General features: G+C 41.5%; 1 protein-coding gene across 1 annotated transcript in view; it reads right to left on the bottom strand.

The window, feature by feature from the left end:
- The window catches only part of senp5 (SUMO specific peptidase 5), a 31,437-nt gene extending 9,360 nt beyond the window's left edge, over positions 1 to 22,077 (bottom strand). Inside the window, exons 1-6 of the mRNA XM_072255117.1 lie at positions 21,998 to 22,077; positions 16,562 to 18,035; positions 12,867 to 12,972; positions 10,412 to 10,559; positions 9,785 to 9,832; positions 8,735 to 8,812 (exon numbers count right to left, since the gene is read on the bottom strand). Of these exons, the coding sequence (XP_072111218.1) occupies positions 8,735 to 8,812; positions 9,785 to 9,832; positions 10,412 to 10,559; positions 12,867 to 12,972; positions 16,562 to 18,020 (1,839 nt within the window). The 5' untranslated portion in view covers positions 18,021 to 18,035; positions 21,998 to 22,077. The remainder of the gene's footprint in view (positions 1 to 8,734; positions 8,813 to 9,784; positions 9,833 to 10,411; positions 10,560 to 12,866; positions 12,973 to 16,561; positions 18,036 to 21,997) is intronic.
- Between the last annotated feature and the right edge of the window lie 464 nt (positions 22,078 to 22,541).

A 22,541-nucleotide genomic window follows, 5' to 3' on the forward strand; every position in this document is an offset into this window, starting at 1 on the left:
AGATTTGAAAGTGGGAGGGGGAGGGGGAGATCCAAAATGATAGGAGAAGACACGAGGGGGAGGGATGGAGCCAAGAGCTGGACAGGTGATTAGCAAAATGAATATGAGAGGATCATGGGACAGGAGGCCCAGGGAGAAGGAAAAGGGGGAGGGGGTAAAAAAAACCCAGAGGATGGGCAAGGGGTATAGTCAGAGGGACAGAGGGAGAAAAAGGAGAGAGAGAGAAAGAATGTGTGTATATATAAATAAATAACAGATGGGGTACGAGGGGGAGGCGGGGCATTAGCGGAAGTTAGAGAAGTCAATGTTCATGCCATCAGGTTGGAGGCTACCCAGACGGAATATAAGGTGTTGTTCCTCCAGCCTGAGTGTGGCTTCATCTTTACAGTAGAGGAGGCCGTGGATAGACACATCAGAATGGGAATGGGATGTGGAATTACACACATTCTTTCTTTCTCTCTCCTTTTTCTCCCTCTGTCCCTCTGACTATACCCCTTGCCCATCCTCTGGGTTTTTCCCCCTCCCCCTTTTCCTTCTCCCTGGGCCTCCTGTCCCATGATCCTCTCATATCCCTTTTGCCAATCACCCGTCCAGCTCTTGGCTCCATCCCTCCCCCTCGTGTCTTCCCCTATCATTTTGGATCTCCCCCTCCCCCTCCCACTTTCAAATCTCTTACTAGCTCTTCCTTCAGTTAGTCCTGACGAAGGGTCTCGGCCCGAAACGTCGACTGTACCTCTTCCTAGAGATGCTGCCTGGCCTGCTGCGTTCACCAGCAACTTTGATGTGTGTTGCTTGAATTTCCAGCATCTGCAGAGTTCTTCGTGTTTGTGATCTATATCCTGTTGTATTCTTTGCCAGTTTTTTATACTATCCACAACACCGTCAATCTTTGCATAATCTGTAAATTTACTAATCTATCCATCTACATTTTCATACAGGTCATTTATATACATGACAAACAACAGAGGTCTAAGTACAGACCCTGTCGAATGCCACTAATCACAGACCACCAGCTAGGAAAAGTCTCTTCAACCACTATCCTCTGTCTTCTATGAGCAAGCCAGTTCTGAATCCCAATGGACAAGTTACCATGGATCCCATGCATCTTAATCTTCTGGATGAGCTCTGAGGGACCTCATCAAACACCTTACTAAACATAGAAACATAGAAAATAGGTGCAGGAGTAGGCCATTCGGCCCTTCGAGCCTGCACCGCCATTTATTATGATCATGGCTGATCATCCAACTCAGAACCCCGCCCCAGCCTTCCCTCCATACCCCCTGATCCCCGTAGCCACAAGGGCCATATCTAACTCCCTCTTAAATATAGCCAATGAACTGGCCTCAACTGTTTCCTGTGGCAGAGAATTCCACAGATTCACCACTCTCTGTGTGAAGAAGTTTTTCCTCATCTCGGTCCTAAAAGGCTTCCCCCTTATCCTCAAACTGTGATTCCTCATTCTGGACTTCCCCAACATCGGGAACAACCTTCCTGCATCTAGCCTGTCCAATCCCTTTAGGATTTTATACGTTTCAATCAGATCCCCCCCTCAATCTTCTAAATTCCAACGAGTACAAGCCCAGTTCATCCAGTCTTTCTTCATATGAAAGTCCTGCCATCCCAGGAATCAATCTGGTGAACCTTCTTTGTACTCCCTCTATGGCAAGGATGTCTTTCCTCAGATTAGGGGACCAAAACTGCACACAATACTCCAGGTGTGGTCTCACCAAGGCCTTGTACAACTGCAGTAGTACCTCCCTGCTCCTGTACTCGAATCCTCTCGCTATAAATGCCAGCATACCATTCACCTTTTTCATCGCCTGCTGTACTTGCATGCCCACTTTCAATGACTGGTGTATAATGACACCCAGGTCTCGTTGCACCTCCCCTTTTCCTAATCGGCCACCATTCAGGTAATAATCTGTTTTCCTATTTTTGCCACCAAAGTGAATAACTTCACATTTATCCACATTAAATTGCATCTGCCATGAATTTGCACACTCACCCAACCTATCCAAGTCACCCTGCATCCTCTTAGCATCCTCCCCACAGCTAACACTGCCACCCAGCTTCGTGTCATCCGCAAACTTGGAGATGCTGCATTTAATTCCCTCATCCAAGTCATTAATATATATTGTAAACAACTGGGGTCCCAGCACTGAGCCTTGCGGTACCCCACTAGTCACCGCGTGCCATTCTGAAAAGCTCCCGTTTATTCCCACTCTTTGCTTCCTGTCTGCTAACCAATTCTCTATCCACATCAATACCTTACCCCCAATGCCGTGTGCTTTAAGTTTGCACACTAATCTCCTGTGTGGGACCTGTCAAAAGCCTTTTGAAAATCCAAATATACCACATCCACTGGCTCTCCCCTATCCACTCTACTAGTTACATCCTCAAAAAATTCTATGAGATTCGTCAGACATGATTTTCCTTTCACAAATCCATGCTGACTTTGTCCGATGATTTCACTGCTTTCCAAATGTGCTGTTATCACATCTTTGATAACTGACTCCAGCAGTTTCCCCACCACCGACGTTAGGCTAACCGGTCTATAATTCCCCGGTTTCTCTCTCCCTCCTTTTTTAAAAAGTGGGGTTACATTAGCCACCCTCCAATCCTCAGGAACTAGTCCAGAATCTAACGAGTTTTGAAAAATTATCACTAATGCATCCACTATTTCTTGGGCTACTTCCTTAAGCACTCTAGGATGCAGACCATCTGGCCCTGGGGATTTATCTGCCTTCAATCCCTTCAATTTACCTAACACCACTTCCCTACCAACATGTATTTCGCTCAGTTCCTCCATCTCATTGGACCCTCTGTCCCCTACTATTTCTGGAAGATTATTTATGTCCTCCTTAGTAAAGACAGAACCAAAGTAATTATTCAATTGGTCTGCCATGTCCTTGCTCCCCATAATCAATTCACCTGTTTCTGTCTGTAGGGGACCTACATTTGTCTTTACCAGTCTTTTCCTTTTGACATATCTATAAAAGCTTTTACAGTCAGTTTTTATGTTCCCTGCCAGTTTTCTCTCAATCTTTTTTCTCCTTCCTCCTCTGCTGAACTCTGAATTTCTCCCAGTCCTCAGGTGAGCCACTTTTTCTGGCTAATTTATATGCTTCTTCTTTGGAATTGATACTATCCCTAATTTCTCTTGTCAGCCACGGGTGCACTACCTTCCTTGATTTATTCTTTTGCCAAACTGGGATGAACAATTGTTGTAGTTCATCCATGCAACCTTTAAATGCTTGCCATTGCATATCCACCATCAATCCTTTAAGTGTCATTTGCCAGTCTATCTTAGCTAATTCACGTCTCATACCTTCAAAGTTACCCCTCTTTAAGTTCAGAACCTTTGTTTCTGAATTAACTATGTCACTCTCCATCTTAATGAAGAATTCCACCATATTATGGTCACTCTTACCCAAGGGGCCTCTCACGACAAGATTGCTAATTAACCCTTCCTCATTGCTCAAAACCCAGTCCAGAATAGCCTGCTCTCTAGTTGGTTCCTCGACATGTTGGTTCAAAAAACCATCCCGCATACATTCCAAGAAATCCTCTTCCTCAGCACCCTTACCAATTTGGTTCACCCAATCTACATGTAGATTGAAGTCACCCATTATAACTGCTGTTCCTTTATTGCACACATTTCTAATTTCCTGTTTAATACCATCTCCGACCTCACTACTACTGTTAGGTGGCCTGTACACAACTCCCACCAGCGTCTTCTGCCCCTTAGTGTTACGCAGCTCTACCCATATCGATTCCACATCTTCCCGGCTTATGACCTTCCTTTCTATTGCGTTAATCTCCTCTCTAACCAGCAACGCCACCGCACCTCCCCTTCCTTCATGTCTATCCCTCCTGAATATTGAATATCCCTGAACGTTGAGTTCCCATCCTTGGTCACCCTGGAGCCATGTCTCTGTGATCCCAACTATATCATAATCATTAATAACAATCTGCACTTTCAATTCATCCACCTTATTACGAATGCTCCTTGCATTGACACACAAAGCCTTCAGGCGCTCTTTTACAACTCTCTTAGCCCTTATACAATTATGTTGAAAAGTGGCCCTTTTTAATGCTAGCCCTGGATTTGTCGGCCTGCCACTTTTACTTTTCTCCTTAGTATTTTTTGCTTCTACCCTCACTTTACACCCCTCTGTCTCTCTGCACTGGTTCCCATCCCCCTGTTGTGAACTAACCTCCTCTCGCCTAGCCTCTTTAATTTGATCTCCACCCCCCAACCATTCTAGTTTAAAGTCACCTCAGTAGCCCTCGCTAATCTCCCTGCCAGGATATTGGTCCCCCTAGGATTCAAGTGTAACCTGTCCTTTTTGTACAGGTCACGCCTGCACCAAAAGAGGTCCCAAAGATCCAAAAACTTGAATCCCTGCCCCCTGCTCCAATCCCTCAGCCACGCATTTATCCTCCACCTCATCGCATTCCTACTCTCACTGTCGCGTGGCACAGGCAGTAATCCCGAGATTACTACCTTTGCGGTCCTTTTTCTCAACTCCCTACCTAGCTCCCTATATTCTCCTTTCAGGACCTCATCCCTTTTCCTACATATGTCATTGGTACCTATATGTACCACGACCTCTGGCTCCTCACCCTCCCACTTCAGGATATCTTGAACACGATCAGAAATATCCCGGACCCTGGCACCAGGGAGGCAAACTACCATCCGGGTCTCTGGACTGCGTCCACAGAATCACCTATCTGACCCCCTTACTATCGAGTCCCCTATCACAACTGCCCTCCCCTTCCTTGCCCTACCCTTCTGAGCTACAGGGCCAGACTCTGTGCCGGAGGCACAGCCACTGTCGCTTCCCCTGGGTAAGCTGTCCCCCCCAACAGTACTCAAACAGGAGTACCTATTGTTAAAATCCATGTTCCCACAGAAAACTATGCTGGCTCTCCCAAATTAGGCCATGGTTTTCCAAATGCTCATAAATCCTATCCCTAAATATTCTCTCCAGCAACTTCTCTACCAATGACATGAGACTCATTGGTCTATAGTTTCCAGGATTATCACTGGTTCCCCTCTTGAATAATGGAACAACATTAGCTATTCACCAGTCTTCCGGGACCTTGCCTGTGGATAGAGAGGACATGAAGATGTCCTTTAGCTCAGAGTACCCCAACATATCAATGTGCTCAAACTGATCTCCCTATCCTCCACACTCTTCTCCTTGGTAAATACTGATGTAAAGTACTCATTAAGGGCCTCAACCACAACCTCTGCATCTAAGCAAATGTTTCCTCCTTTATCCTTGAGTGGTCATACCCTCTCCCTAGTTATCCGCTTGCTCTTGATTTATGTATTGAATGTCTTGGGATGCTCTTTAATCCTACTTGTCAAGGACTTTTCATGGTCCCTTCGGGCATTCTTGATTCCCTTCTTGAGTTCTTTTCTGCCGTCCTAATCTTTATATACTTTTCCTTTTTCTTCTCGACTAAATTTATCAGCTCTGTCAACATCCAAGGTTCTCTTACTTTGCCCTCCTTGTTCTTCCTTCTGACTGGAACATATCTGTCCTATCCTCTGTGCGGTTGGTTGTTAAACATCCTCTACATGTCAGATGTGAACTTGCCCAAGAACAGCTGCTCCCGATTAACTCTCCCTAGCTCCTGTCAATGCTCCTTCTAATTTGTAAAGACTAGTGTGCGCAAAAATCCTGTGCTATGCAGTTTTTTTGCCCAATGACTACAATATGTGCACACTGAACAATTCCTTCACTAACAACCGTATAAATAAGCCAGTTCTAAGATCTGCAGACAAATCATCACAACCTCTACATTGTCAGCACTGTCCACATCAGAAACCGGAATAGGAAACATGATTGCATACGATCGTGAAATATACTTATCATGCCAACAAGGTAGAGGGTGAAAACCTTTAGTGCTCAGTTTAAGTTCCTCTGTGTGCCAGTAGCAAAAGATCTGTGTGTATGCACACATGTATACCTCAGAGGGAACACTGGCTTCTGCCTATCGCTCTCATTTGCCCTGCTCCAATTTAATATTCTTAACACAAGATCATACTTATCCTAATATATAGCTATCTTAAAACTTGTGATCTGGCTGGTGGCGTAGTGGCATCAGCGTTGGACTTCGGGATGAAAGATCCCGGGTTCGAATCCAGCCAGCTGGCTCCCCTGCACGCTTTCCATCCGTGCTGGGTTACGAGCTGGTGATCTCTTTGGAAACTCTTCCGGCAGAAGGCAATGGCAAACTACTGAACGCGATTCCCCACTACGTCAGAGAGACATGGAGGGAAATTGTCCGCTAACCGGAGAAACTCAGGCTGTGATGTACCTTTCCTTTCCTTAAAACTTGTAAGGAGTTGTGGTCTCTATTTCCCCACCTGTTTGTACAGGTGTGCGCTGCTTAACGTCCATTCGGACAATGTCCGGTCACATATACGTCCGTAGTCCCGATCGGAGAACGTGACGTAGCGGACGTAACCAATCTCATGTATCGCGCGTCTCGAGTGTAGCAGCGTTATCTCTCTGTTTAATTTTCTTTTGAAAATATTACCGTAAAGTGCATCATGGCTTCCAAACGCAGGTTATTCAACCTGAAACTCTTCCAGTGGAACATTATGAGGAAGTTGAGAACAATGATGTGGATGATCCTGATCATCTTTGATAAATTGTGTGTGATGTAGGCTAAGAAAGTGTTTACATAAAAGTTTAAAAAGTGAAAATAATTAAAAGGTTAAAATGAAATAAAAAATTATAGTGTGTGTATGTATGTATTATAGTGTACAGTATACAGTTTTAGTGTAAGTTCTTGGCTATTTAGTCAATACAGGTACACTACAGTACTCCATGTAGATTTTCTAAATATATAATATGGTGTTCGCACAACGTCCAAATCACATAACATCCGATTTCACAGAACGTATTGTGGACGTTAAGCGACGCATACTTGTATTAGGGAAGTTGAAGTTCCCCATGACAACCCAACAGTTTTACATCTTTCCTTATTGAAATGAACTTAGTGGACATGCGTCCCATTATGTCCCCTTTAAGAGCAGCTGTGCTATTGTCCTTAATTAGAAGTGCAACTCCCCCACCTTTTTACCTGCTCTCTACCTTTTCTAAAACATCGAAACTCAGGGACATTATGCACCTATTCCTCTCCCTCTCTCAGCCAAGTCTCTGTAATGGCCACATCATCATAGTTCCATGTAGTGATCCATGCTTTAAGTTCATCACCTTTACCCATTAGCATTAAAATATCCATCCCTTTTATCTATTATTTTCCAACTGCTTGTTTTTACTGGCTTTGATATCTATCCCTCTTTCACCTCCATCCCTCCACTTTCTGACCTGGTTGCATTGGCTCCCCTCCCCCTTTGCCATACTAGTTTAAGCTCTTCTGAGTAGCACTCGCAAACCTCCTGGCAAGGATACTGGTTTCCCTTCAGTTTAGATGTAAACCATCCCTTGTGTACAGGTCATCCCTGCCCCAGAAATGGTTCCAATGATCCAAGAACCTGAAACCCTGCCCCCTGCACCAGTTCCTCAGCCACTCATTCATCTGTACAATCATCCTATTACTACTTCTGCATTAAGATACTACTTCCCATTTGCATGACAGGTTTCACTGTTTGGAATTTAGCATTATGGATCCTCATTGAAGTATGCCTTTAAATGAAATTGAAATACAACCAGTATCAGCAATGCAGTTACACAGGCACTTTGATATTAGATCTGGTCCATACTGTACATGCTTGACTTTATTAGTCGACGCATTCAGTTTAAAAGACAGGAAGTAATTTGCAGCTTTATAAAAGTCCAGTTAGGCTGCATCTGGAGTACTGAATACAGTTCTGGTTACCTCATTATGGGAAGGATGTCGAGACTTTGGAGAGTGTGCAGAGGAGGTTTACCACAGCGTTTCCTGGATTAGAAGCCAAGTGTCATAATGAGAGGTTGAACAAACTTGGGTTCTTTTCTCTGAAGCGGCTGAGGCTGAGGGGAAACCTGATAGGTATTTATAAGATTATGAGAGGTATAGACAGACAATATCTTTTTCCAAGGGTTGAAATGTTTAATACCAGAGGGCATACACTTAAGGTGAGAGAGGTAATTTCAAAGGAGAGATGAGGGGCAAGTTTTTTTTTTACACGGAGTGGTGGGCGCCTGGAATACACAGCCTGGGATGGTGGTAGAGGCAGAAACATTAGAGGCCTTCAGGAGATATTTAGATAAGCACATGAATGTGAGGAAAATGGATGGATATGACATTGTGAACACAGAAGAGATTAGTTTAGTTAGCCAATTGATTACTAATTTAATTGGTTCAGTACAATATTATGGGCCAAAGGGCCTGTTCCTGTGCTGTACTGTTCTATGTACTATGTACAGTGGAAAAAGAGTCTGAAAATAAGTGACACACACAAAATGCTGGAGGAACTCAGCAGGCCAAGTAGAACTATGGAAAAGAGTAAAGAGTCAACAGTTCGGGCCAAAGGGTCTCAACCCGAAACGTCGACTATTTACTCTTTTCCATAGATGCTGCCTGGCCTGCTGAGTTCCTCCAGCATTTTGTGTGTCACTTGGATTTCCAGCATCTGCAGATTTTTTCTTGTTTCTGAGAATAAGTGCTTTGTTTGAACGTATATTAAAACATCGATAGCTGCTGATTACAACATCTAGCACTATATTCAACCACAGGATGCTGCCCAACCCTCTTCTTGGTGACGCACCTTTTTTGTCCACCTCTTAACTCCATTATATCCCTTAGTTTGAAGCTGTTTGTAAAAGAAACTATTGAAGAAGTGAACCTGAAAAAGACAAAGGTTAATGAGAAAACCTTCTTAGCTTATAATTACCATACCATGATCCAATTTTATAATCCCATCCTATCCACTTTCTTCTCTTTCCCATTCAAGACATCAATAAATGTGAACCACACTATAAACATCTATATTTGTAAACAATATAAGAGGCTACTTTGGTTCATGAGTGCATTCTAGTTCACAAAGTAATCCAATTTGCTTATTCAAAATCTCCTTCTTCACAACAGGTTCTACTGTACACCTACATGCTTCAAGACAATTTACAATGACCTTTCAACCTTTTACCTCACACTTCTTTGGGAACACCCAGAGAAACCCAGTGCTTATAGCCAGACCTTGCAAGCACCACACTGGAGGTCAGAATTACACCTTGGTCATTGGATCTGTGAAACAGCAGTTCAACTGGTTGTGCCACTGAAAATGTCCATTCTGCATGAGTACTAGTGCCTTGATTGCATTGCAACAGAGATCAACACTGCTCACTTAGTAAGTTCACATGTACAATGTTGGATAGTGATCAAGAGCAGCAAGGAACCCTAGTTAAACCTATCAGTTTCAAAATAATCAATAAAGGTAAATAACTCGCTGTGTTTAAAAACAGAAATAACTGGAATCCCTCATCAGGTTAAGTAGCATATGAAGAATGCAGAACAGGGTTAATATTTTCAGGTTGAAGACCCAAAGGGTCTCATTCTCCAGATGCTGTCCAAATTTTCTGGTTTTTTATTTCAAATTTCCAGTATATGCAGTTTTTTCATTTTGATTTCCACTTAACCCTTAAGAAGGCAATCTACTTCTAACGCATTACTGGCATCCTTTAAGGAGCATATGGAAATTCACTTAATCTCATAAATTTGAAATACATGAACAACCATGTTTAGTAAAGCATGAGATCACCTCAAAACTATAATAAAGCAATTTAAACTAAAAGTCACCCTTTTGTTGTCCTTATCTTACCTTATCTGGCACAGCATCCATGATCAATTCTCCATACATGTTTATTACCTGCGAGATAATAAATAACACTATGTTTTATTAAAGTTCAATAAGTTGCCTTTTATAAAATGTGACATGGATGTTGCTGGAAAAGCTGATGCTTATCATTCACCTGTAAATACTAATGAAATGAATGTTTCCAGAGGGTGGTAAGAGTCAACACTTCAAATAGTTCAGTGGGTGTAGAATCATATTTGAGACACGCAGGGTCAAAATGCTTGATTTCCTTCCCTGAAGATCATCAGTGAATCAGACGGACTTTTACAACAACACAGTAATTACACTGTTACCATCACTAACACCAGCTTTCACTCCAGATTTATTTAATGACTTGAATTTCAATTTCACAGCGGCTGTGGTACCTAAATTGTTTGACATCAAATAGCCAGAACAATCATTCAGTAATATAGCATGGAAATTGAGTTAGGATGTTGATTATGGCAACCTGGAAGAATGTAAACTTCCTTTAGTCTAAGATGCAGCTCTGATTTACTTAACCATCAATAAATCAAGTTCATAGTTTGTGAGATACATTTGCTGCTTATAGATCAATAACAGATAAAAATCACTTTCATATTCTTGTCTGACCTGATCGTTCAGCCAGTTTTCTCCATAAAGTGTGGCAAGGTCGTCCAAGGTCAAAACGTGCTTGTTGTAAACCACTTGAAAACTGGAGACAGGTTTATTCACTTGTGCTTTCTGGTACTTTCGGATTTCCATCTTGATGAAGACCTTCCTGCAGAAGGTGTAACAAAATTATATATTTTGAATGCACAGTACCGTCGATGCTAGAATCTTAAAACTAAACTAAGTTTTGGAAACATCCAGCAAGTCAGACAGAAAATCTGGAGAAATAATGAGATTGTTTTTGTAAGTGAATAACCTTTCATGAGAGCTATGATGGAACATACTGACCTGTAACATCCATAGATTCTGTCCAAACTCCTGATTATTTCCAGCCTGATTATTTTCAGGAAATTCCAACAATTTAGTATTTATTATGTACTACAGCCAGCATGTCAGTTTCCAAGACATTTTGATATCATCCTTAATAGTTATACTGTTTAGTAAAAGTCTTATACTAGACTTGCTTGAAGTTTACAAAAAAAAATTATGTGGTGTTGTTTCTGGTCAATTTTTTCCCGATCTCCTAAAGCATTGAGCTTCGTTTCATAGACTCAGCTCTCCAGTCAGGTAAAAATGGTCATTTGTGAGATGGAAATATAGACTTTGAAAGCTGTATCTATATCTATGGACTTCACTGCTCAGCTTCAGTCAGCTATTTTAAAACTGAAACAATGTGTGGGTGGAAAAAAGTTGAAGTATGGGAAGAATTGTGCATTAACTGTACTTGGTGTTGCAGTTATCTGCATAATGGCTATTAAGTAATTTTCATTATCTGTAAAGATGTAATAGAACACAAGTCTTAATCCTCATTTTGCTGTTTCAGAAATATGTTTTTGTTGGTTATTACAATAGTTGTGATCAGTTACTCTCACATACAAATCAGAATGCAAGATCTAACAGCTCTAACATATGGTCCAACAATGGTTTGGATAGTTTGCAGAAACCTGACAGGTAAAAGGAAGAGGCAAGGCCCAATAAATTGAAAAGAGGATTAGATGAAAGAAAACGAGACAATAAAAAGCATCATATAACATAAGCAACACATTCTGTGCATTTGTTCACTTTGAGGTAACTAGTGGCCAGGTACCAGGAACAACTTCTTTGTTGTGCCACTGAGTACAATGTGTACATTTAGGTACTAAACAGCATTCACATGAGTTTCATTACCTTCATTAGTCCTCTATCTGATGTATGTCCAGCCAAGCTGAGTCACACTGATATTGAACCACAGAACTTCTGACATAATTGCTAAGTGGATCTATTGGTTAAACAACTTGTTTTCTTTATGAATACTCTAAAAAAAAAAAATGCAATGGCCTGAAATTTTTTCAGAGCCGCTCAGACCTTACCTTGAGCAGATTATTGCAGGGAGAACTTGCTCAACAAGAACTGACTGACAGGACCCCCTGATTGTAACTCTTATAGAAATGTTTTGACAGATAATAAAGCAACATCACCGAGCTTAACTGGCTATTAAAAATATGTATGTTTGCAAATTCTCTTACATTCACAAACTTCACTAAGTAAATATTCAAAAACTTAAAATAATGTACAACATAAAGAAATGGCAGACACAGTTTAATCCAGCCAAATATGAAGTGTTGCATTTTGTGAGATCAAATGCAAATGGACGGTACACCATTAGGGATAGGACCCTTGACTGCCAATGTACAGGGTGATCTTGGGTGCATAGATAGAGCAGACGGCCAATTTGATTTCCCCAGGGTTCAAATGTCTAAAACTGGAAGTGAAGTGGGTAAATTCAAAGATGATGTGTAAGGCAAGTTTGATTTTTTACATAGAGTGTTGGGTGCCTGGAATGAACTGCCAGAGGTAGTAGTGAAGGCAAATATAATCAAGGCATTTAAGAGGCTCTTAGATAATTACTTGAATATGGAGAGAATGGAAGAATATGGACAATGTGCACGCAGCAAGGATTAGTTTAGTTAGGCATTTAACCAACGTCACGTGCAAAAATGTGTTTAAATAGGAACCATGTTTAAATTTAAAAATTGAATAGATGAATGAATCCATCCAGTACAAAACAAAAACATAAATTACCTGAAACTTACTCTTGTTCTTTACAAAACTTCCTCTCCATTGTAATAGATAGATTCACTGAACACATCTAGTACAGGTTGCGCTGGCAATTTTCTCAGCGTAATTGCTGGAAAGGTTCACACTTTACTGTGGGACTACAGTCAATTGGACATGTGCATAAATTTCAGATGTGTATATTTGTTTACACATTTGCAGGATTGTTAACTGTTCTCACAGTTGCTGAGCTAAATGGAGGCAGCTCTACATGGAACTTATAGCTTTTCTGCATATATATCAGGCCATGGCGCATCTGAAGTATTCAAGGGAAGCACATAATCAATCTTTTCAGGGAGTCAACAGGAGATGATTGACATACCTATCACGGAAATCCTGATGAAAGATCTGTTCTAGCTTCATCAGAACATCTCTCTCGGTAAGTGGAATAAGGCTACCATATTTTCTCAAAAATTCATCCAGGAAAGCTAGAAAACAAAGAAAATTATGATGGGAATTTTGCATACCTAATATTATTCCTGATTATAAGTGATTGCTTGCTAAAATAGCCTGTTCAAGCTTTGCCAGTTGGGCTGAGTGCTTCCAGACAGTATTTATTCCTGTACAATGCAATATGTATTATCTCATCTAAACAGTAAAAGTACCAATAGTCTAATATAGCCAAGCCATTAAAATGTGATTAGATGTCTCCCAGAAGACAAACCTTCTGATAATAAGAATAAACATTTTCAAAATATACAACAGCGGCGGAGGAAGATTTCTGGGACATAAAAAAATTATGATTTACCATTTAAACAAACAGAAAACTTATATTACTTGTTCCTCATAGCAATATTCTGATTAATTCTGAACATATTTAAACATATTTCAGGAAGCAATCAAGGAAGGTTCACAGAACATTTTAGTTTCAAACTGCAAGGTTTCAATGATTTCATCATTAGAAATCTCATTGATCATAAAGGTCCACCCTTAACTAATACAAGTCCAGTCCACCTTGAATTGACTGTAGTCCCCTTGGCTAAGAAAGCAGTAAATAAAGTACAAGTGGAGTATGAAGGGAAGAAGTTAGAGGAAGGAATGTTGAAAATAAATTCAACACATTTCTCTTTTTTGATCACCATTCAACAAGTGTATGAGCGTGCTAGATCAAACTTATTTTTAGTATCTTGGTAATCAAACCCCCTCACTAACACTAATGAGCAAAGGTCATACATGAAGTTTGGCCATTTTAGCAATGGGAACGACCTCTTTGGTCAAGATAAGAGGAAAGTGGAGAAACAACCCGAAGTTCAAATATCAGATGATTATTCAGATTTTCATCTTCATTATTTATTGTCTTAGATGGATGAAGGGCAATACCTTTAGGAATTGCCTTTTCATAAAAATAACCAGTTTTCGGTGGAGAACTAAGGTTTTGCTCCACAATGTCTGCACACTTTGTGGACAGAATGCCCAGAGACCAGGCTACATGGGTCAACTTAAAGATTTCAAATATCCAAAATTGCTGTCAATTTAGAGTGGCCAAATAGCTGGCGACACAGTAGATTCCAAAACGTTTCACATTCCATGTCTTTGCACTTCACATTTTAACCATTCTCATGACATTTAAGAAACATCTGGATGTGCACTTGAATTTAAGGTGTGACAGGCAAGAGACCAAGCACCTGTCAATGCAATTAGTCTACATAGTGTTTGACAGTTGGCATAGATATTGGGACCAAGGGCATACTTCTATATGACTCTGTGACTCTATATATTGAACAGCAGCCACCGGCAGTACAAAAAAATCAAAAGAATTGCAGATACTGAAAATGTTGGGAATAAAGAGAAACAGTTATCATTTTGGGTCTGTACTGACTTGAAATGATAATGGATTTCATCTTTCCAGATGCTGCCTGACCAGCTGAGTGTTTCCAGCACTATACAATAATTTACACAGTTGGACAGGATAGATAATTTTATATGCCCCTTTTCTACATATTTAAAATGTTTTTGTTTAAACATTTTCTTCATAAAAAGGAAATCAAGAATAGTTCATATAAAACTAACAAAGAACATGAAAAGTTGGAGTCCACTCAACAAGGTTAAAGGACAGTTAATTCCCTTCAACCATTTTTTCTGGAACCAACTGGTAAATCCTTAATCACTGCAGTTTAGCAACACTATGACCACTTCAATCACTTTGCACTAAAATTGACATCTTTTTGTTCATTAAATTATTTTATGTTCATTATTGTAAAAATGTTGTATATTTTGTTTTTATTGTGCCTATTTTTTATATGATGCTATGTGCCTATGGTGCTGTTTCAAGTAAGCTTTTCATTGTAAATGTACATTGAAACAGTTGTGCATATGACAATAAGCTCGAATTCAACATAGTAATGTCTCCAATCCCACAGCTGTGAGAAATCAACTGGATTTAAAAGCAGAAGTATCATGACGACTTTGGTTGGTGAAGTATGACTCAGCAACACTTTTCTAAATACGACAAAATGTGAGGGAAGAACAGGGGCCTGTTTTCCTGTTGTTTTGTTGCTTGTTGTATCCCTCGCTGTTCAGCTGACCTTTGTTGGCTATGTTGGCACCAGAATGTGTGGCCAGACTCATGGGCTGCCCCCAATACGTCCTTGGTTGTTAACGCAAATGACACATTTCACTGGATGTATTGATATACACATGATAAATAAACTTTAATCTTGAATCCTTTTATAACTCCCGCTCACTTCCCAGGGGGTTCCTAAAACACTTTGCTAGACTAAGGATAATTCAGTTCTGCCACAAACTAATTTAATTCTGTCAACTCTATCTATTATTTGAACCAACTACAAAAAGTGGAAAAGGCTGGGTGGGCATGATGGAGGGTGCGGGTGGTTGTTAACTGGTCATAGAATCAAGCAGCATAGGAACAAACCCTACTATCAAGCACTCACTTAAACAAATCCCCATGGCTTTTAACTTTCTCTAACATTAGGACAATTAACATTTGAAAGCTTTGCTTAAGTTGCTCATTTAAAAGCAAGAGAGCAGCAACCTCCAATATACTGTATCTCTGTTACAAACAGAAAGTGGCTAAAGGTGCACCCGCTTACAATGATACACTTAAGTGATGCACTAGTAGTAGCAGGATTTGTTGGACTGTACCATGGGACAGATCTCTTAGTTCAGGTAAGAAACCCCAGGTGTTTGTGAGAAGAATTCTGAACACCCTGTCAGTCTTTCTGATTTTGGTACTTACGTCAATGTTGGGAGGGTCTACCAAGTTCATTGAGTTTCTATGTCGCTATTACGGTTCTGCAGCAGTACCTTGCTTAACCATTTCAGAGGGAATTTTAAGAGCTAATAATATTGCTAGGTTTTCAATCACATATTGCCAGGAGGTAGATCTCCTCCCATGAAGGACTTTGGTGAAGCAGATGAGCTTCTTGTGGCCATCATTGCTAGTTTACCCCCCTTAAATTTCAGGTACATTGCAATTTAAATTCCACGCATGCCAGGGGTAGATTTGACCTCTGCTCTCTAGATTGTGAATGTGGTACTTCAAAAATTTAATCACTGTGCCATCAACACTCCATCTCTAGATGGTACTCTGTACCATCTACAAAGTCTATTATCATTGCTCATGCAAGTCAGAGACATTAGCTTCCAAAACCAAATCTTCTATTGTCAAAAAAGCTAAAAGTTTCAGGTACACAGGATCAGCACAAATTATGTTCCCCTACAAGCTGTATACTATGCTGGCTTTGAAATCTATTACAGCTCCTTCATTTGTCACTGGGTCTAAACACTAGAACTCCCTTAACAATGCAAGAATAGCTTCACCAGGACTGCAGTGGTTCAAGGTGAAAACTCGCCACAACATTCTTTAGGACAATTAGAAATAGGCAGTGAGTGCTCACCTTGCCAAGCAACACCCATATTCCCCCCCCCAAAAAGTGGGGTAAGAACATTGCAGTTTTCAGAACAGCCCAACATTGATGATTGAACTCTACTCTGTAATTACAGAACAGGGTATAATGATAGGACAAAAAATAATTTTTCTTAAACCAGAAACTGTACCATGAATACAGGATATTAATTGTTCACTGGCAACAGAACAGGCCCGAGATTCATTCTCCTTCCCTTTCTCAGTTTGACCACGTGCTGGCTGCTCAGTCCTCACTAATGCATGGCCAGAATGTTCCTCTGAAGATCTATAGTAAATATGGTCCAGCAGCTGCGGCTGAAGCACTGGACATGGCTCATCACTTTGACAACATACAGACTTGCCAGTTTCAGTCACAGGAACACTGGTGTGATTGCATGAGAGTGGAGCAGAGTCCGTTACAGCATTGATGGCCTGCATCTCCCCGTCACAGACTGGGGCTGGAGTTAAAGATCTTCCCTGTGAGGCAGCAAATGAGTGGTGTGATCCATCAAGCTTTGGCCACCTATTGGGGACCATGAGTTGATTGACACAAGCACGAGGGCCTGACCGAGAACACGCTACTTCTGAGTTTTCATTGGTCATTTGATTAACTGAATGAGCAAAATGAGGCATTTGAGTTTGCAAAGCATCCATCCCTTCATCAAGGGCCATTTTTGAAACTTCACAGCAATTAGTCAGGCACGAATTCTTAACTTGCTTTACGTTTTCCGACGGACCACTACTCTGAACTGAAGAAAAGTTCATGTTCTGGTTGGATTCCTTGCCTTTGGCAGTTGACTTTGAAGAAATATCACATGCCATTTTATCCAAATGTTGGCCAGTCCTTTTACGATTTACATAGACACTACCTGAACACTGTGTCTGTCTTAGCTTCTCTTTTCTCAAAGTGGCAGCTCTTCTCCGCCTGTTTTTACAATTAAATATTCTACAATGAAAACTAAAGAGAGAGGAAGGTTTCCTACAGAGCAGGGAGATTTTGTGCCCTTTCAGCTGCCGTTTTGTCTTACGAGGTACATTAACGGAAACAAAATCTCTTCCCACTTGTAAGTCTATTTTTTTATATCCATTTGATAGCTTTTGGTTTGTAATATTGTCCAGAAGCCCACTATTTTTCCTTTGTGAGGACTTGGGGAAAGTAAGTGGATCAGTTTTGTTTTTTGATTCAGGTTTACCATATAAAACGGTTGATTTAAAGTCAGTGTCTGGAGCTACAGTACTGCTGTTCCAACCTTCACTCCCATTACCCTTCACTTCCTCATGGGATGCCAAAGATTCTGGTTTACGTGCCTTCTCGGCTGACACGTCATTGACTCCCAGCAACGACTTTTCTTTTAATGTCACACTTGTGCATTCAACGTGTTCTGGAGACCCACACTGCTGACAATCTGGAAGGTCCTTCCTGAGCACAGACTTGGCCCTTCTTTTCCTGATTGACAACCATAAGCGTTGCTTCTGCTGATAATAAAGCTGTCTTTGCAAGCACAACGAGCCTTCTAATCGGTTCCATTTGCTGTGATGGGACCTCAGTTGTTCTCTAAGATTTGCTTTGAAGTATCTTTTACAGCATTTGCTATTGCTGTGCTCCTTCATACTCTGATAGTTTGCCTGTGGAGACATTGTAAAAAAGGCTTTAATATAAATACAGCATCAATTTCTTCAATTTTAGGAAGGAAATGGTGATCATAAGCTTCTTTCCCCCAAGAGACAGATAATCAGCCCAAATGGAGTTGAAATCATCTCCCTTAATTGGTTTTGTGGATCCGACATATCTCACCATAACCCAAACATTAGTAATACGGTCCATAGACAATTCTGTGAACAAACACCATCAATATCAGACAAACATGATGGGTTTACTGATTGGTTTATGAAAGGCCTTTGGAGATCTTAGATTTTAGAAGTAAATTTAGTGAAATTTCACTAAATTTCTCATTTAGCTGCTTCTCTCCCTATTTCTACATTCCATTGATAATTCACAATGTTCTTTATCCCACTGAACAAGCAGAGGGAAAAATAGTACCCTGCTCTAATTGGGAAAATTTGACCAGTAGTTTAACAATGTGCCAAACTACCCACCAATTATTTAAAAAATCCCTTTGTGCAGCATGGGTGACAACTATTGCCACCTATAATTCCCCATGAGGGACACTGAACTACTTTTGTGAACCTTCTGCTGATAATATTGCTGGATAGAGAATCCCAGAATGAAGGAACAGCAACATTTTTCCATAGCAGAAAAGCATACATTTTGGAAGGAATCAGCACGTAACAGAATTCCTGTGCCCTTAGTAATAGCAATTATTGGTTTGCGAGGCACTGTCAGATAAGCAACTGAAGTGCATTTTCTGGCAGTGTGATCATGCTATATAGATAGAAGATGAAATTAATGTTTGAAATGGGGAATGGCTGCCAATTAAACTGTAATGTATAATCTAGAAGTCTGGGTAAAAAAAAATGCTCAGTGCAAATGAACGCTGTGAACTTAAGGCCTTTCATTATTTCTGAATTTCCCAAATACTTCATTGAAGTTCAGTCATTGGGAAAACAGCAGCCATTTGCATATACATATCCAGTAACTGTGGTAATCTGTTTTAGTAATGTTCACCCAAGGCCATGGAACCCAAAAGGGCTGATAGAGCCCTTTTTAGGAGACTTAGCTTAGAGAGTGTGTATGCGTGCATTTGTTTACGTGGTGGGGATCAGGGTTGGTCAGTGGTGGCGTACAGAACTCTTCACTTTCTAGTCAAACATTAGTAGGTACAAAGTGAAACTCGCTGCACTCAGCCTCAACCCAAGAACACAGCCCGACTTCCCCCTTCCCAAGTGTTATAGATAATTAACTCAGACTAGTAGTAGTACTGTACTGAAAGATCATGTCCATGAGGAACTCAACTGAAACTCTCCAGACTTATCACACATAGGTCCCATAATGGACAGAGGGGACATTTTCATTCTGCCAATTTTCACAAGGAACCCATGCCCCGGACGAGAGTAACAGTACATCAACTTCAATAAGGAGATGGGAACCTTGATTACACTAACATAATACTTAACCCAACTGCCCGCCTTTAAGTTTAAGATCAGCTCGAAAGATTTGAACATCATTCACTGCACATTAGGTGCCCCATGAACTAAGTTTAGGTGATTTCAGGGGGTCATTGGGTTAGAACCAAACGCAAGGTTATGGATCTATAATTACAGACAGACTAGGGTATGGATAGCATGTATAGGTCAGGGATAGGCAGCATTCTGCAAGAGACATTAGTGAATTGGAGGGGTTTTCACAAGAATCCAGCAATTTTATGGCCACCATTTTTTAAAAAATCAGAAATACTTAAATTTCCCAGCTGCAGTAAGGGTTGGAGGGAAGATTCCAACTTTTGTCTCTAAATCATTGGTGCAGGCTTCCAAACATCAGCAACACACACAACACGCTGGAGGAACTCAGCAGGTCGGGCAGCATCCGTGGAAACGAACAGTCAACAAACAGACCAATGAGACCCTTGGTCTCGGCCCGAAACATTGACTGCTCATTTCCATGGATGTTGCCCGACTGCTGAGTTCCTCCAGCGTGTTGCTTTGACCCCAGCATCTGCAGAGAATTTTGTGTTTACAAACATCAGCAATTTAGCTAATATACATGACCCTAAACATCAGGAACTCAGCCATCATATTACAGGACCCCTATAATTTCTATGAAAGAAAGGCACAAATTCTCCGTTGGAACAGCTGCATGTTTAAGACTAATTACACGAAGATCAATCACACCACTGAAAAGGTGGAAATTGTAAAATCAAGATGAGTGTGAATGGCTAATTTTCTGAAAACTTACTGTACTTAGTAAGTCAAAAGGCAAGGGAAACATCCATTCAGAAACATTAAAAGCCACAACTTAAGGGACGAAAAAAACCTCATTAGAAAAGAGCCAATGCATTTGACTATGAAAACTTTTACTTACGAAAATAATAAAAGGTCTTAGCAGCAAATTTCATTTCAAAATGTTCTATAATGCATTTGAGACAAGAAAGGACAAACCCAGCAAGCCAGCTACATCTTAAATTTTGGAAACAAATGTTATAGCTGTTTGGATGACAAAACAAGATCTCATTTACTGCTAAACACAAATCATTCTCAAATTCAACTAAAGTAGTAATTACATATCTATGATATGACATTACACATTTCATTCTATATGAAATGGAGATCCATATATACGATCCTTTGTTTACATTGCACCAAAGACAAATAAGTTATTCAAAATAACACACTGTAAAGATTATTTAGTCATAGTTACTGTATTTCTTTTATTTAAAAACTCAGTGAATCAGAATCAGGTTTAATATCACTGGCATACGTCATGAAATCTGTTGTTTTGCAGCAGGAGTACATTATTATTGAAGTCCTGATTTTTAAGAGCTGATTACAATTGTTAAAGATCACCAATGAAAAAAAAATTCTAATTTGAAACAAAGCTCACTATGGTTTTCCAGCAATCTCAGTATTGCAGCAGACACCGCTACCTGTGCCCAGACCCTGGGCAGTGCCAGTCCCATCGCACCTGATCGGCAGGAGGTACTTACTCCATTACTGAACCTGGATCCCTAGCAATGCTTCTTCTCGCCCCTCTACACCCAGATCCTCAAGCAGCACCTGCCACCTTCTGCAACACACACAAAATAATGGAGGAAGTCCAGTGGGGCAGCATCTATGGAGGGTAATAAATAGCCAACAATTCAGGCCAGAAGGGTCTCAGACAGAAAAGTTGACTGTTTATTCCTCCCAGATGCTCTCTGACTTCCTCCAGCATTTTGTGTACACTGCGCAGGATTCCCAGCATCTGCACAATCTCATGCTAATGATCTGCCACATTCTACACGGTCACCAAGCAATGACCAAAACCTCTATACCCAATCCTCAGGCAGTACCTGCCAGCCTGTGCCCAATCCTTAGTATGCCTGCTGTCACTGATTCCCCCCAACCTGCACTCAACCTCCTGGCAGTACCCCTGCCCCCAACCTGTACCCAACCCCTGGCAGTCCTCCTGCCCATAACCTGCACCCAAGCCCCAGGCAGTGCCCCTGCCCACAACTTGCATCCAATTCCCTGGCAGTGCCCCTGTCCGCAACCTGCACCCAAGCAGGCAGTGCCCCTGCCCGCAACCTGTACCTAATCCCCGGGCAGTGCTCCTGCCCATAACCTGTACCTAATCCCCAGGCAGTGCCTCTGCCCATAACCTGTACCTAATCCCCGGGCAGTGCTCCTGCCCATAACCTGTACCTAAGGCAGTGCCCCTGCCCGCAACCTGCACCCAAGCCACAGGCAGTGCCCCTACCCATAACCTCCAGGAAAGGCCATCTCCTCCTGTATCCGGCACCCTGGGCGGTGGATGAGGGGCTCCCTGTACAGGACAGCTACCATCTCCCTCACCCCTGGGCCCTCAATGCACCATCCACCCGCGGGCTAGCTCCCCAGCGCCATATAGCGGACGCGGAATCCCCACTCAAAGGCCAATGCAGTTTGATTTTCAAAGGCGGGGCTGAAGCCATTCCTCCGGGTGCTGCGGATACCTGAGCGCCGCCGCTACTCCTGCCACCACGGACGCCGATCCCGGGTGACCGCCATGTGTCGAGCCGCCTGCGCTCTCCAGCCCACCGCCCGGCGCGCGCACGCGCGCGCGCGCACGCACGTGTTCAGCATCGCCCCACCCCCAGGCTCGCGGCGCGCCATTCACTCGTCATCGGTCTGAGCAACAGCGCGCGAGGCGGCGCGAAGTGTTGGGTTGTTTCATGTGGAATATGGTCCCTTTGTGGTTTACTTAAGCCTTCGAGAAAAGATCAAGATGAGGGTTGATTGTATATCAGTGGTACAGATCGTTGAGCAAGGCAGATATTATAGTGTCTTGCATATCTATACAGATGTTTCAAAAGATCCAGTGACAGGTCATTCTGTTTTTGTTTATGTTCCAAAGTTTAAGGTAATTATTAAGAAAAGATTATCAGACGAAGCATCAGTATTAACGTTTGAGAAGAACATTGGAATGGATCTTATGTGCTTCTGTGCTCTAATTCGTTCTCGGTTTTGATATCCATTAATAAACAGGTACTTAAAATT

The sequence above is a fragment of the Mobula birostris genome, chromosome 4, assembly GCF_030028105.1.
Source record: "Mobula birostris isolate sMobBir1 chromosome 4, sMobBir1.hap1, whole genome shotgun sequence".
NCBI classification, from domain to species: domain Eukaryota; kingdom Metazoa; phylum Chordata; class Chondrichthyes; order Myliobatiformes; family Myliobatidae; genus Mobula; species Mobula birostris.